General features: G+C 37.2%; 1 protein-coding gene across 1 annotated transcript in view; it reads left to right on the forward strand.

Moving 5' to 3' along the window:
* elp1 (elongator acetyltransferase complex subunit 1) overlaps window positions 1-14,592 on the forward strand; it is a 72,833-nt gene that overhangs the window by 15,478 nt on the left and 42,763 nt on the right. The window contains exons 9-16 of the mRNA XM_043716357.2: window positions 933-1,056; window positions 2,355-2,448; window positions 4,418-4,648; window positions 6,198-6,368; window positions 8,165-8,264; window positions 11,770-11,946; window positions 12,541-12,647; window positions 14,226-14,329. Coding sequence (XP_043572292.2) covers window positions 933-1,056; window positions 2,355-2,448; window positions 4,418-4,648; window positions 6,198-6,368; window positions 8,165-8,264; window positions 11,770-11,946; window positions 12,541-12,647; window positions 14,226-14,329 — 1,108 coding nt within the window. The remainder of the gene's footprint in view (window positions 1-932; window positions 1,057-2,354; window positions 2,449-4,417; window positions 4,649-6,197; window positions 6,369-8,164; window positions 8,265-11,769; window positions 11,947-12,540; window positions 12,648-14,225; window positions 14,330-14,592) is intronic.

Here is a 14,592-nt window from a genome sequence, read left to right on the forward strand (position 1 = left end):
CTGAACTCCTTGGTCTGATATGTTTAGTCTAGGACAATCGACATCCAATCCTTAGTGCTATGAAGATGTGGGTGTACTGTATCTTTATGAGAGTTAGAAGCTAGCAGAACTACCTGACACAGCACCAAATGTTCTGAATAAGGTAATAATGTAACACTTGATCGAAAGCTAGATTAGCTGGTTACCTGGAAATGACAAAACAGATTTGTATTAGGCCAACCAGTTTAAATTATACCCTGAAAAATACCAAATTCCAATCAAGTTTGAATATTGGGTATTGACAATCTTAAAAGCCAATGACACCCCGCAAAGGATTGTAAAAAACCGGGGAAAATTGAACATTTGTGGGGAGAACTGCCAAGGAAACAACATCTGCTGACTGTCCGGAGAATAGCTCTCTTAAGGTACCTTTATTGATCCGTGATCTGTTAAGCAGAAAATCCTAAGAAGAAGAAAAAGATTTGACATCTGGCTGGTTTTTGAAAAGTTGAGTTTTGGTAAATCTTAAACATCCACCCCCCCCCCCCACCACCCCCCAATTATCGGTCTAGTATTATAGAAGGGAAAGTAAAAGATAGGTTAGAGGAAGGAGTTGTCAATTGTTGTTATACATTAAGTTGTTACTTTTACTTTAACTAGTTCTTGGCTTCTTGAATTTTCACAGATTACTGCAAGGGATAAATCTTTTCTGTGTTGCTGGTTTAAATTAAGCAGGAGGGTTTACCCCATGTCATAAAACTTAGAGACATTCTAGCTGTTGATCAGAGCCACACAATTTCCACAATTAGGGTTGTGCACTGCTATCATGCTGTGATTAGGTTGAAAGGGTGCTTGTTGGGGATGTGTGTTCTATTTTTAATGCAAGTAAGTTGTATATCCGTAAGAAGTCTCAATTTTCCATGGTCATGATATTTGCAATATTCCATTCCTAGACCATCAGGAAATCTGATTGCATCCACACAACGAAAGCTTAACAAACATAATGTTGTGTTCTTCGAACGAAATGGTTTACTACATGGAGAGTTTTCACTTCCTTTTCATAAAGACCAAGTTAAGGCAAGTATTGAAGCTTCCTTTCTCCCTCTTGAATTTTTCTCTCCCTTCCACTGATACTTTGCCCAGATGGTCATTCTTTAGAATTGACTATGGGCTTAATGGCCTAAGTTGGCTTAATGCTCATTTGAAAGGCCACTCCTCCCATGTCCACCCATGTGCAATGAGGGTTGCTTTACGATACTGTGAACTCTAAATATTGTTTCCTACTGTAGCTGACATATAAACACTAATTCTATTACTGTCTGCATCCTACTGAGATTGAAAGTGCTAACAAGGATACATTATTCTTCGTAAGCATGTAGTTCATATTGAGGAAAACTGCAGCAAAATATAAGTATGTTAACAAACTTGATGAATGAATTAATAAATGGCAAAAGAATTGCTTTTTACATATACATTTTAGTGAAGTGGAGACCATTCTACTACTTGCACAGTAATGATAGTAAAAGCACAGAAACACAAATTAACAACTCATTCAAAGTAGCAAAAATTTAATCCAAAATATGTAAACAGGAAGCATATAGAGGACTAAAAATCATAAACAGTAGTTATGTTAAACTTGTATAGAACCTTGGTTAGGACAAGTACTGTGTAGAATTCTGGTCTCCAATTATAGAAAGGATGTAAAAGCATCGGAGAAAGTGCCAAATGATTTACAATGCAACAGTTATAGGGGTACAACAATCTAATGATTGAACATGCTTGTTGAGGGGGTGGAGTTTGTCTAGGAAAGTGAATCTAACACACATCTTAAAAATAATGGTAGAGTAGATATGTAGAGAATGCATCCTCTTGTGGCATGTAAAACGTCATAATTTCAACATATTTGTTATTAAATCCAATCAGAAATTCAGGAGAAGTTTCTTTATCCAGACAGTGATGATAATTTGAAACACATAACCAGAGGGAGTGGTTAATCTCTGATAAAGCTAAATAAGTATACGAGAAAGGAATAGAAGGATTTGCCAAAGCCTTGAGTGCAGCATAATTCTTTTGTTCCTGTGCTGCATATTCTATATAATGCTCACTAAAACTTTTGAAAGTTTATAATTTATTTGTTTGAGATTACATTTGGATCCTTCATCTTTTGCGTGCCAGGTTATCATCAGTGGTTGGTACATATTATCTAACCTACTCTTCATTTTCTGACTGGTTTGGATAATTGACTTGGATTAAAAGCTGGTGAATTGAAAGCGTGGTCATATTCTTAAACTGTAGATTTTCTGATTTTGTTTGGAAGTAATCCACCTGCAGTGTTCTGTATGATCCTGATGAACTTGATTTTTACTGTTAATTAGGTAAATGAGCTGTTATGGAACAGTGACTCTACTGTACTAGCGGTTTGGCTGGAGGATTTGGAATCAAATAAGGATGACCGTCAAAATACATATGGTAATAAGTTATCTTCCAGACTGTCTGGAGTTTGTTTTTTCTTTCGTTCCTATCTGACATCCTGCATCCAAACGAAATGTTAACTTAATTTGAACCAGAGCTTTTGTTCTCTATGCTTTGCAATATGTCAGAAAATTTACTGCCTAAAAATACCAAGCTGGGACAAACTTCTGATGTTATCATAAGTATGGTTTACAATCACACAACTCAGGGACAGACCACTGTGACTATCATGTCAGTGCCAGCTCTTTAAAAGATCCTTCCAATTAGTCCTGCAGTTTCACCACAGTCTTGCAATTTGTTTTTGTTTTTCAATTATTTATTCAATTATTTTGTAATATTTACTGTAAAATCTGTATCTATCCAGCCCTTTCAGGCAATACTTTTCAGATCACTATAACTAGCTACATAGAAAAACATCTTCCTTCACACGCCTCTGGTTCTTTTGCCAGTGTCTTCTGGTTACCTATCATATAAACAGTTTCTCGATGTACATTGTATCAAAACCCCTCATAACTTTGAACATTTATAAACCTTATGACAGATTGTGGTATCAACAGTGGGTTTTCATTAAATGAATGGTAAATTTGGATTAATTGATATGATTCCATTTCTATAAGACCACAAGACAATATAAAATAGGGACAGGAGTAGGCCATTCAGGCCCCTTGAGCCTGCTCTGACTCGTGCCTTATCCATCTGACACTCCTGCCCTTTCCCCATAACCCTTGGTTCCACTACTGATTAAGAATCTATCCATCTCAGATTTAAATTCTCACAAGAACGCTGCCTCCACAACTCCCTATGGCAAGGAGTTCCAAAAACTCTCAGCAATCGGAAAGAAAAATTCTTCCTCATCCCATTCTTAATTCAGGCACCCCTGAATTCTGAGACTATACCTTCTGGTCCTCGACTCTCCCATCCGGGAAATCATCCTCTCAGTATTTATCCCATTAAGCCCCTTTTTCATTCATGCCAATATGCTATTTCCAATACCATAGGCTATTTTTTTAATGACTTGACTTTTTGTGAGTTAGCTTGTTGAACGCCTTCTGGAGGCCTGAATACAACACATCATCTGGTTCCCTACCATCTAAGAAATTCTCAAGACTTCCTTGAAAACCTCTAATAGAGTATTCAGACATGATTTCCCTTTCATGAAGCAGTGCTGACTCTGCTCGATTAGATTATGATTTTTCCGAACGTAATGCTATTACTTTCTTAATACGATTCTATGATTGTACTTTCTTAATAATTGATGCCAGTATTTTTGAGCAATAGATGTTACGTTAATCAGCTTATAATTTCCTATTTTTATTTTCCTCCCTTTTTAAAATTGGGTGGCAGTTTTCAGATCTTCTGGTACATCTCCAGAATCTAAAGATCTTGGGCAATTACAACAAACACATCCACTATGTCTTCAGCTACCTCGTTTAAGATCCTAGAATGCAAGTCATCAAGACCAGAGGACTTATCGTTCTTTAGCCCCATTAGTTTGTCAAAACTACTTCTCTGAATAAGGTGATGCTACTTAATTCCTCCCCATATTCTTTAATATTAGTGGGACATTCGTAGCATCTTTGAATGCAAAGAATGATACAAAATATTTATCGAAAGTCTCTGCCATGTCCTTGTTCTCTTAACTATCTCCCCAGAATTCTTGTGTTAACTCACCTGAGAATTATTGATCATTGCTGATTGGGGGTGAAAGAAGGTGTGGGACACTTGTGAATGTCACAAACCTATAACCAAGTCAACCATGCCTCCAAATTCACATTGAGTGATAGTGAACCTACTTTATGGTTCATGTTCTGTCCTTCAGCTGCCTGCATACAAGTACCCACATGGGAGGGAAGATATTTTTTAAAAAAAGAAAATAAATGAACATTTAATAATTGGAGATGATAGCAATTGTATCCTTGGTGACTAAAGCAATGCTTGCAATTTTTTTATTGTTGTTGTCTTGCAGTTCAGTTGTGGACAGTAGGGAACTACCACTGGTACCTGAAGCAGAGTCTGCATTTCGGTTGCAATCAGGTGGAACGGATTGTATCCCTAATGTGGGATTCTGAGCGTCCCTATCGACTGCACATCCTCCGCAGTGGATGGCTTTACCAGTCCTATAACTGGCATTGGACCACCAATCGAAGTACAAGAGAAGACAGCAGTGACCTTGCTAACGTAGCTGTGATTAATGGAGGTAAAAAAAAATTTGAGCCTGAGAATTGTTAGTCTGTAACATTTAGCATTTGAAGTAGGTAAATGTCGAAACTAACCTTTTTATTTTCAAATTGTGTAACTTTTAGAAGTGAAAATATCTATTTCCACTAAAATCGATACTGTCAAGTACATGTTTTCACCCAGCCATTCAAAAGGGAATTGAATCAAGCAATTGCCTTCAAAACTATTTATTTATATATATATATATATATATATAAGTAAGTTGCAGTGGATAGTACAATTAAACAGCTCAGAGGGGGTTAGCTTAGCTTTTGAGGCTGTTAGTTTTTTGAAAAGAGCTGTCCACTTGGGACTTCGCCTGATGGCCTTCAAATTGTTCTTTTTTATGTATGTATCTAAACTATCTTTTTCAAAGTTAAGATTGTACCTGATTCCAGTCACTTTTGAGGCAGCACATTGCAAATCACAATTCAGTGCATGAAAATGTTTCATGTCCTTTACCTCTCCAGCCCTGGCTTGTTTTGTTTTTGGTACACATTTTTATCAAAAGAATCCTGAGGTTTCCTGCAAAAATTAGCTGGATTAATGCTAGAATAGCAGCAGTTTTTTTTTCCAGCACATAGAAACAGTAAAATTGCAGCAGGCTTTTTGCATCCCATTCTCGTAAATTCTCGTGTCAGTGTAGGAAAGGACAGCATTCAAACATAATTGTAATGCGTTGACAGTTAAATAACCGATTTATGTTCACTTTATTTACTTGCATGTGTAGAATGACCTTTTAGGTGCAGTCTCAAAGATGCTAGAGTCTGTGGAACCAGCCTATAACAATGGCAGCTTTGGCAAAGAAATGGAAAATATGAGAGAGGTTTCTCCCTGCTGTCTGAATGTCTCATTGCTGTTTGTGATAGTTTGCTTTGTGTAAACTGGCTGCTGTGTTTCCAACATTACAACATTGATTCGGTATCGAAAGTACTTTGGTATTTTAGCATTCCCTGAGTTCTTGAATGACGTTGTTTACTTAATTGCAGTTTGTAATATTTCCCTTTGTTTTACTTGTATTTCAGGAGATATTGTGTACAGATTTACAGTTTTCTCAGCACATCTCTTAGAAATTATTTCTAATATTAGTCCCAGTAATGCAACAGGTTTCAAATTGAAACTTGAAATACCTTACACTTGTACATTAGTGAGAAACAGAGGTGGCATTTCAAGTCGACAACCTTATGGCTGCTGATTGACCTATTTCCAGCATTTTGTTTTTTTTTTAATTTCAGATTTCCAACACCTGCAGTACTTTGACTTTTCACTTGTGTAATGCTTTTTGTATGCCAAAATAATTTTGAAACCAATGGATAATTGATGAAGTATCATCACAGTTTATGTGTGCAGAAGTATATTTCTTTCAAACGAAGAATATTTCCTGGTACAACATCAATGGAGATGCCTTAGATTAATGTTTCCTATATGAATCATGCACAATATCAGTTTTCAATGATGACACAACTAGTAGAGCTTTTAATTTCTATTTTGTTTGATTTAAGTAATTTTTTTTTTCTTGACATTGACAGATAACGTACTAGTGACACCTTTTCGCCAAGCAGTGGTGCCTCCGCCAATGTCTGCATATCAGTTGCACCTGCCTTGCCCTGTGAATCAGATAATGTTCTCTTCAGACCCACAAAGGAGCAATGATTTTGCAGTCTTGACAGCAGATAACTATATTTCAGTCTTTGAGGCTGGTGAGTGTCATTGGATAGTGGCCAAATGTCTTAACGTAACAATTGTGAACCAAGCATAAAACTTGTAATTGTGTAATCATGAGTATCCTGGTGATGTATGGAAGTCTACTAATTCTGTTATGATCCAAGTTGGTGGTAATAGCTGACAAGGTAAGCCCCAGAGTGAAACCTGGCTCCATAGATCATATGTTTAATTTCTGCAGTTGATTAACATGGTGGTTTTTATATTCAAGTTACACCGAAAAAGCAAACCAATAAAGCTTTATACATGTATATGTAAATTCTAAACTTACAAAGGCATTAACATAAATAACAAAGTTTCAACCCATTTGCAAATATTCCATTTTATATATTTATGCTACAGTTCTATTACTTCATTCTCGGGAAGGTTAAATTTATTCAGTTGAGTTATTGCTGACTTAAATTCTCAACTGATTTTAAATCAGTACAGCAATTTAGCTTTACTACTGGTCCTACTTGGTCCTAAAGTAAGATGCTTTCGCTCCCAGGAATTTTATATATTTGTTTTATTAAAGATATTTCCGAATAAAATGTATGATGTAATAGAGATAAGTCACTTGAATTAACCAATCTCTGTACATGGAATTCTGCAATGACAAATTCTGGAGAATTCTAAAGATTTTTTTATTTATGGAATTTTGAGGCATTAACTATATATGTATACTTTTATAATGACTTCTTAATCATGGATTATAGTAAAAGTTGCACTGTCATGACATATTTATTTAAAATTGTTACTGCATCTAAAAATAATTGTTGGTGGAATGAATCCACTTAAAGATAAATTCAAGATTTACAAGCAAACAACTAAATGAAGATCACCTTTGCAATCCAAGTATCTAATCTAAGATGGTTAATTACCTGTGCATACCCATGAAGACTGATTTAATAGAGATTTTCTGTTGCTGCCTGTTCATCTGGAAAAACAGCTTTTATTGTTTATTGTTAAATCTTCCATGAAAGGGAGAATTCTGGACAAGAAACTAAGGAGTTTTGTTCACAGTAAATCGTTTCAAGGATTTGAGCTTCACAGCTAGCAAGTGCAAGTTATCCTGCATTTCCTGCAAAGCATTTACAACTTTGCTAATGGCAAACATTCAAATTCTGCACTATAGATTTTTAGTATAGAGGTTTCTTTTAAAAGAGTAATAATTCGAATTCTATAAATTCATAATTTTTTTTTGTTTACACTGTTTGTTTTTGCTAGCTGCAGTAGTCATCAACCACCAAGCTCCAAAGAAAATTCTGTTTATGTCTATCCATTATTAAATCAAACATGACAATAATTGATATGGCTTAACCCATGGTAATGTTAGTTGCTGAGTCAAAAGAAATTGCTTGTATTCAAGCCCTTGTTAAGATTCTTGATAATGTGCTGTAGGCTGGCATTTTGATGAGGAGCTGCTATTAGAGGCGTAGTCTTTTGAATGAGATCTTAAGCTGCTTTCATAAAACATCCTTTGGCATTGGTCAAAGAAGGACCAGGAGTTGTCCTACAGTTATTTATCCCTTAACTAACAACACTAAAATAGATCATCTGGTCATTGTCAGATGGCTGTTGGAGGGAGCTTGTAAACCGGATGCTACATTTCTCTACATTTCAGCAGTGATAACAATTCAGAAGTATCGTGTTGCCTGTGAAGTGATCTGAGATATTCTGAAATTATGAAACCATAACCTTATAAAAATGTACATTGTTTTCAACAAACAAAATATATTTTTTTGTATTATTTAATGAATTTTCAGTGATTTGTATTTTTTCTTTACATGTGCAGGTGATGGTGTGAATCATGATTCTGCAGTTAAAATTGATGCTGTTGGTGAAAGTGGATCAAAGATATGCACCAGAACTCTGAAAAGGGTAAAAACGTACAGGTCAGTTTATGTTGGTAGTATTCTTTGTCCCTGTACTTTCATAAACCTCTTGTGCAATATGAACTTGATCTCAGACTTTATAAATGCTACTGTTAAGGTGCCCACTAGTAAGAACATGTGAAAGCTACTTTCCTTATGTGGGTGTGGAAGGTTTTCTTTTTGTTCGTTATTGAAGAACAATGATTTAAAACTCCCACTGTTTTTCTTGAGAGGTTCATTGATAATGCAGATCCCCAATTTTAATTACTCTACTGCTTTCAGTACCTAATCCTTGAGCTGTGGAATACCCTGCTTTAACCTCTCTGCCGCTGTCACCTTTGAGATCTTCCTTTAAAGTCAATTTATTATCTTTGTGTGAAGGTCAGTGTTAATTTTCTTTTATAAACAGTATCGCTTTGAAGTGCCTTGGGCATGTTACTACATTGAAGGTGTTATATATAAATTCAAGTTTTTGTTGTTATACATAAACTAGGTTAACGTGCTCTATACTGAACTTCAAACAGAAGCTTTTCCTGCCGGATGATACCAGTAGAGTCATAGAGTCATACAGCACAAAAACAGATCCTTTGATTCAACTCATCCATGCTGATCAGGTTTCCAAACTAAACTAATCCCATTTACCGGTGTTTGACTCATATTCTTCTAAACCTTTCCTATTCACGTATATATCCAAATGTCTTTTAAATGTTGTAACTGTACCTACATCTACACTTCCTCTGGCAACTCATTCCACATTTGCATACAGTTCTGGTCACCACACTACCAGAAGGATGTGGATGCTTTGGAGAGGGTACAGGAAAGGTTTGTTGTCTGGTATGGGGGATTTTAGCTACGAAGAAAGGTTGGATAGATGGGTTTGTTTTCACTTGGGGAACACAGGAGGTTGAGGGGGCTTCTGATAGAAGTTTATAAGATTGTGAATGGCATGGATAGTGTAGAAAGTAGGAAGCTTTGTTCCCAGGGTGGAAGGGTCTATTACTAGGGGACAAAGGTTCAAGATGTGAGGTGAGGAAGTTTAAAAGAGATGTGTGAGGCATGTTCTTCACACAAAGGGTGGTGAATGCCTGGAATGTGCTGCCAGAGGAGGTGGTGGAAACAGAAACAACAACAGCATTCAAGAAGCACCTGAACGAACACATGCGTAGAGGGGTGCGGATCCTGTAAGTGAAGACTGTTTTAGTATGGAATGGCAAAAGTGCAGGCTTGGATCACTGAAGGGCCTGTTCCTGTGCTGTATTGTTCTTTGTATATGAACCACCTTCTATGTGAAAAAGTTGCTTCTCGTGTCCCTTTTAAATCTTTCTACTCACACCTTAAAAATATGCTTCCTAGCTTTGAATCCTCCCACTCTTGGGAAAAGACCTTTGCTGTTCACCTTATCTATGCCCCTTATGATTTTATAAGCCTCAACCTTTTACGCTCGACTGAAAAAAGTCCCAGCCGATCCTGCCTCTCCTTATAACTGAAATCCTCTAGTCCCAGCAACATTCTGGTAAATCTTTTCCGAACCCTCTCCAATTTATTAATATCTTTCCTCAGCAAGGTAACCAGAATTATACACTGTACTCCAGACGTGACCTTACCAATGTCCTGTACAATCTTAACATGACACCCCCAACTCCTATACTCAGTGGTCTGAGCAATGAAGACAGACATGCTAAATGCCTTCCCACCCTGTCTACTTGTGATACAACTTTGAAAGAACTATGTACCTGAAGCCCTTGATTTCTCTGATCGACAACACAACACAAGGCCCTACCATTAACTGTATAAGTCCTGCCCTTGTTTGCTACACCTTAATGCAGTAGTGCTGAGAGCTTAACTTATGAGAGCAGGTTGTTTGATGAAAATTCTATTCAAATAACTGCAGAAGATTAAGGGGTGTTTTAATTAAGATATAAAAAGATTTGTTTGAGTAGACAGAGAGAAACTGGTTTCCCCATTCAGGCATTCTAGAATAAGAGGGAACTTAACTTTAAAGTTGTAGCTCGGTCATTCAGGGCTGATATCAGGAAGTACTTCTTTGTGCAGTGAGTATTGGAAATTTGGAACACTCTCAACCAAAAAGCTGTTGTGGCTGGAGGTCAGTTGAAAATCTCAGATCTGAGATTGATAGATTTTTGATGGGCAAAGTTACTAAGAGCTGTGAAAACAAAGTAAGTAAATAAAGCTACATTGTGGACCATCCGCAATCCAACTGAATGGTTTACTCCTGCTCTTAAGTTCCTGAACTTACTGACCCAGGCACAATGGGATCAGTAGTCTCCTGCTGTGCTGTATCATTTCATGATTGCAAATTCTGACTCCTAAGTGGTGGCACTATGATTAATTAGCATGATTTTATACATGGTGTATTGAATGTCAAGCTTCTAACATGATTCGGAGATGCCGATGTTGGACTGGGGTGTACAAAGTTAAAAATCACACAACACCAGGTTATAGTCCAACAGGTTTAATTGGAAGCACACTAGCTTTTAGAGCGACGCTCCTTCATCAGGTGATTGTGAATCACCTGATGAAGGAGCGTCGCTCCGAAAGCTAGTGTGCTTCCAATCAAACCTGTTGGACTATAACCTGGTGTTGTGTGATTTTTAAGCTTCTAACAGCTATTGTTTAGCACATTAGCAATGCAGTTGAAAGGTGTGCCACTGGAAAACCACTGCAGGTTAGGCAGTATCCGAGGAGCAGGAGTATCAACATTTCAGGCATAAGCCCTTTTTCAGGAATAACGTTGATTCTCATGCTCCTCAGATGCTGCCTGACTTGCTGTGCTTTTCCAGCGCCACCCTTTTCGACTCTGATCTCCAGCATCTGCAGTCCTCACTTTCTCCAGATTCTCCAAACATATCCTACATAACCTAGCACCGTGCAAGAGAGACAACCCACCACAACCAAATATAACAATTGACCAGACCTCTCAAACAGTAACTCGTGTAAGCCTCTAAAGAAGTGTAACGTTAGGCTTGCAAAACAACCTCAGGCTTGCTACTCCACAAGCCAATCCACATTGTGAGTTTCACTGAGCATTTCAGAGTACGTATGTTGCAAATTACATAGGGTTTTCCATGGGTTGCGAATGGGTTCCATTCGGGCATGTAAATTTATTTACAAGTCAGAGCACAGTTCAGGACAATGTAAAGCAGCTGTTGTACAGGAAGTATAGGAAATGTTCGGATATCAGGTCTTTACATTTTAAATCCATGAATGGGACCACGTTTGTAAATATGAATTTTTGTAAGTCAGGCATTTGTAAATCTGCTGCAGTGCATTAAGAATGTAACAGAATGTGACAAAGTATTATCACCAAAAAGCAGTATAAATAGCAAATATATGTTGAAATAATACTATCATTGTAAGTTTTGCATATTAACTCTTCACTAGAATTAAATTTTGTAAATGTAATTTGGTATTCAAGGCATTTTATTTGTATTAATTAGTTATTTAAGAATGACTAAATATGGAATTATTTTCTTGTTTTCATTTTTTGTTTTCATGAAAATGAAAGAATTAAGTTTGAAGAAGGAGGAAGTGAGCCCCTGACTCCATTGAAACTACGAATGATAACCTGGGTAAAGGAGAATGCATTCCTGGCTGTTAGTCAAGGTCCGAGGACCTCTCAGTCTATTGTTTGTCAGTTGCTAATGTCTTCAGAGGAGACTGAGGAAGGAGAGATTCAAATCAGGTATGAAATCTGATCCATTTTGTAGACTCAGAACTCAAACCATCCATCCTAATGGTATTGTAATTGTCCAAGTGCCAAGTTCTTATTTTTTTGGCATATTAGGCGTGCAGTCTTAGCAGCTTGTGGAAATAGTAAGGTTATGATACTTACAATGCCCTTCATCTTAGAACTTTAAAAGTTTGTTTTTCGTCTGCATTGTTCCCCTCCTGATATTCCATTCACACCTTTGCCAGAAACCATACTGTGAACCAGAATTTATTGTCTACTCCCTTCAGTTAAATCCAGTTAATTAGAATATATCTTTCAACTCTTTTACTCAACAAATGCCCTCTCCAATAGTTACAACAAAATTCCTTATTTTGTCTGTCTCTGCAGAGTCTAGAGTACAAATATAAATTAAAAATGCTGGGAATGCACAACTGGTGAAGCAGCATCCTGTTTCCTCACGAGTTTCAGCATTTCTTTTGCAGCATTGACGGTATTATTTCCTGTGGTATATCAAGTCCTTAAAATCAAATCCAGTTCTTTGAGGCCGGTGACGGTTTATTGTTTTCTGTAATAGGTTTACAATGATGGTGTTGTTAATTGTTCCAGGTCTCCTGTAACTGTGGATGGGCACATAATCAATCTGTGTCACAACCAAAAGACAGAGACTGTAGCTTTGGAGCTTTCCAATGGACAGATTCTAAGATACCTCTGGGGTTTGTATATTTCTAATCAAGCACTTAAATAGAAGATGGACAATGTTTTATCTTGCAAGTTTCTGTTAAAGAGCTTTGTTCAGCTGCATATCTCATGAGCACATATTTGTGGTTTCACTGCATGTCATTTACATCTTTTAATTTTATTGGGCTGAGCATTCTGTGGGAAATACACTTTTGGTGGATAAAGACACTCCATCACAAACAGAATAATTTACTTGCATTGGTCTCTTAGCATAGGATAAAGATGCTTTTGAAATTAGGAGAGTGAAAGGTAACCTAATAAAGACCTTCAAAATGATGAAAGTTATTACAGAATGCTTCGCAAACATTTCCCCAGTTTGATCCTATTTCAAGGTTTGAAAATTGTTGCAAACTCTCAGGAAGAACTAAGAGAGCAGAAAGTGGGGGCTGTGAGAGAGGAGGCCTGTTGTAAGAGTTCCGTGGCAGTCAGTGCTGCCTTGGCGTTCATGATCCCAAATTCCGACTTCTTGCTTGGGATCTCGATTCCCACTTTGGGAAGACCCAGAGTAAACACAGTAAGTGTTTTCGTTTATACGGAAAAACAAAATTAAAGGCTATCAATATGAGGTAGAAATTAAATTGTGAACTCAAGATAAATGTCATTACCCAAATCATGGTGAGAATGTTTCAATTCACTACAGCATGGAGCAGTTAGGTAAATAGTGTTGATATTTTCCAAGAAGAAACTAGATACATGTAAGAGGGAGAAGGGAGTGGAAGGTTAAGCTATGGAGTTAGATGTGGAAGGATAAGAGGAATCTCTGTGATGTATTGTCTTAAGTAACTGTTACCCTTTTTCAAGCATGTAGAAGGAATTTTCTCTCCACTTCTCCACAACTTTGCTGCCAAGCTTTCATCCTGACTTCAACTTGTACTTCAGTATGTTCCCCTTTCCACATACCAAATTTAACTTAGGCAGTGCTTTAAGAAGTAGTTGTTTGATCAACTACAGTTTCATTGCCATTTTGTTGGCCAGTTATCACTGGCAATTCTCTGACTACTACTTTGCGGGATGATGATGACTAAATATATTTTCTGAACAGAATTTAGCTCTTATTTGCTTTGTGGTACAGTACTCGGTACCTATTGTATTGAAGTAATATGGTCAGTAAGTTGATTGATAGATTGTTAAGACAGTGTTGTGCTGAGTATCTTCGTGCTACTTGTGTTTATATTTAGTTGAGTGAATTATAGACTTGCAGATGTGGGGTCTGAGGGAATGGCACTAAAAACCTATGTGTTTTTATTTTGTGAAGGACAGATCTGTGTAATTCCACTCTTTTCATCATGTATTCATTTTCCTGAACCCTAAAGTGTGGAAATTCTGTCCCTGAACACATTACTCGATCACTTTCTTCAGTACTTTATTTTAAAATACTGTTTAAAATCTTCCTCTTTGACCAAGCTTTTGCTTGGTGCCCTAATGCCTCCTTCTGTTGATTGCTTTCATATTTTGACAACATTTCTGTGATGTATTCTGGAAGAAGTTGTGTGAATGTAAGTCACTGACGTATATACAGTGTATTACTATTTCAATTACTCTTTCACCCACAGATTCCTCTGAGGCATGTGTACAACAGTGGAAGTCAACTACTGGATGTTTAGTACAGTTTCCTCAACCTTGTGTAGAGACAGCTCTATGTACAGTTGATGGTGAGGTGAGTAACTTTAATTTCTCTTCCTCCTGAATGTGTCAGCTGCTTGCCAGGCCACTGTCTCACCGGCACCAGATGCAATAGGGATTCTTGTGCAGAATCCTATTCTGAATGCTCATGCCTGTACGCTAAGTTTGGCAGGCTGTTTGTCAGGGCATCACAAAATCAGCTCACCTATCGAACTGTAGACCTTCCTGCTTTTATGGTTCAGCTATTTATTTCCTCAACCTTCCCTTGGGCAGTCAGTCCGAGTTGGAAGGGCAGGT

Source organism: Chiloscyllium plagiosum, unplaced genomic scaffold (genome assembly GCF_037043375.1).
Source record: "Chiloscyllium plagiosum isolate Xiang-an unplaced genomic scaffold, Cpla_swu_hap1 HiC_scaffold_2, whole genome shotgun sequence".
Classification (NCBI taxonomy): Eukaryota; Metazoa; Chordata; class Chondrichthyes; order Orectolobiformes; family Hemiscylliidae; genus Chiloscyllium; species Chiloscyllium plagiosum.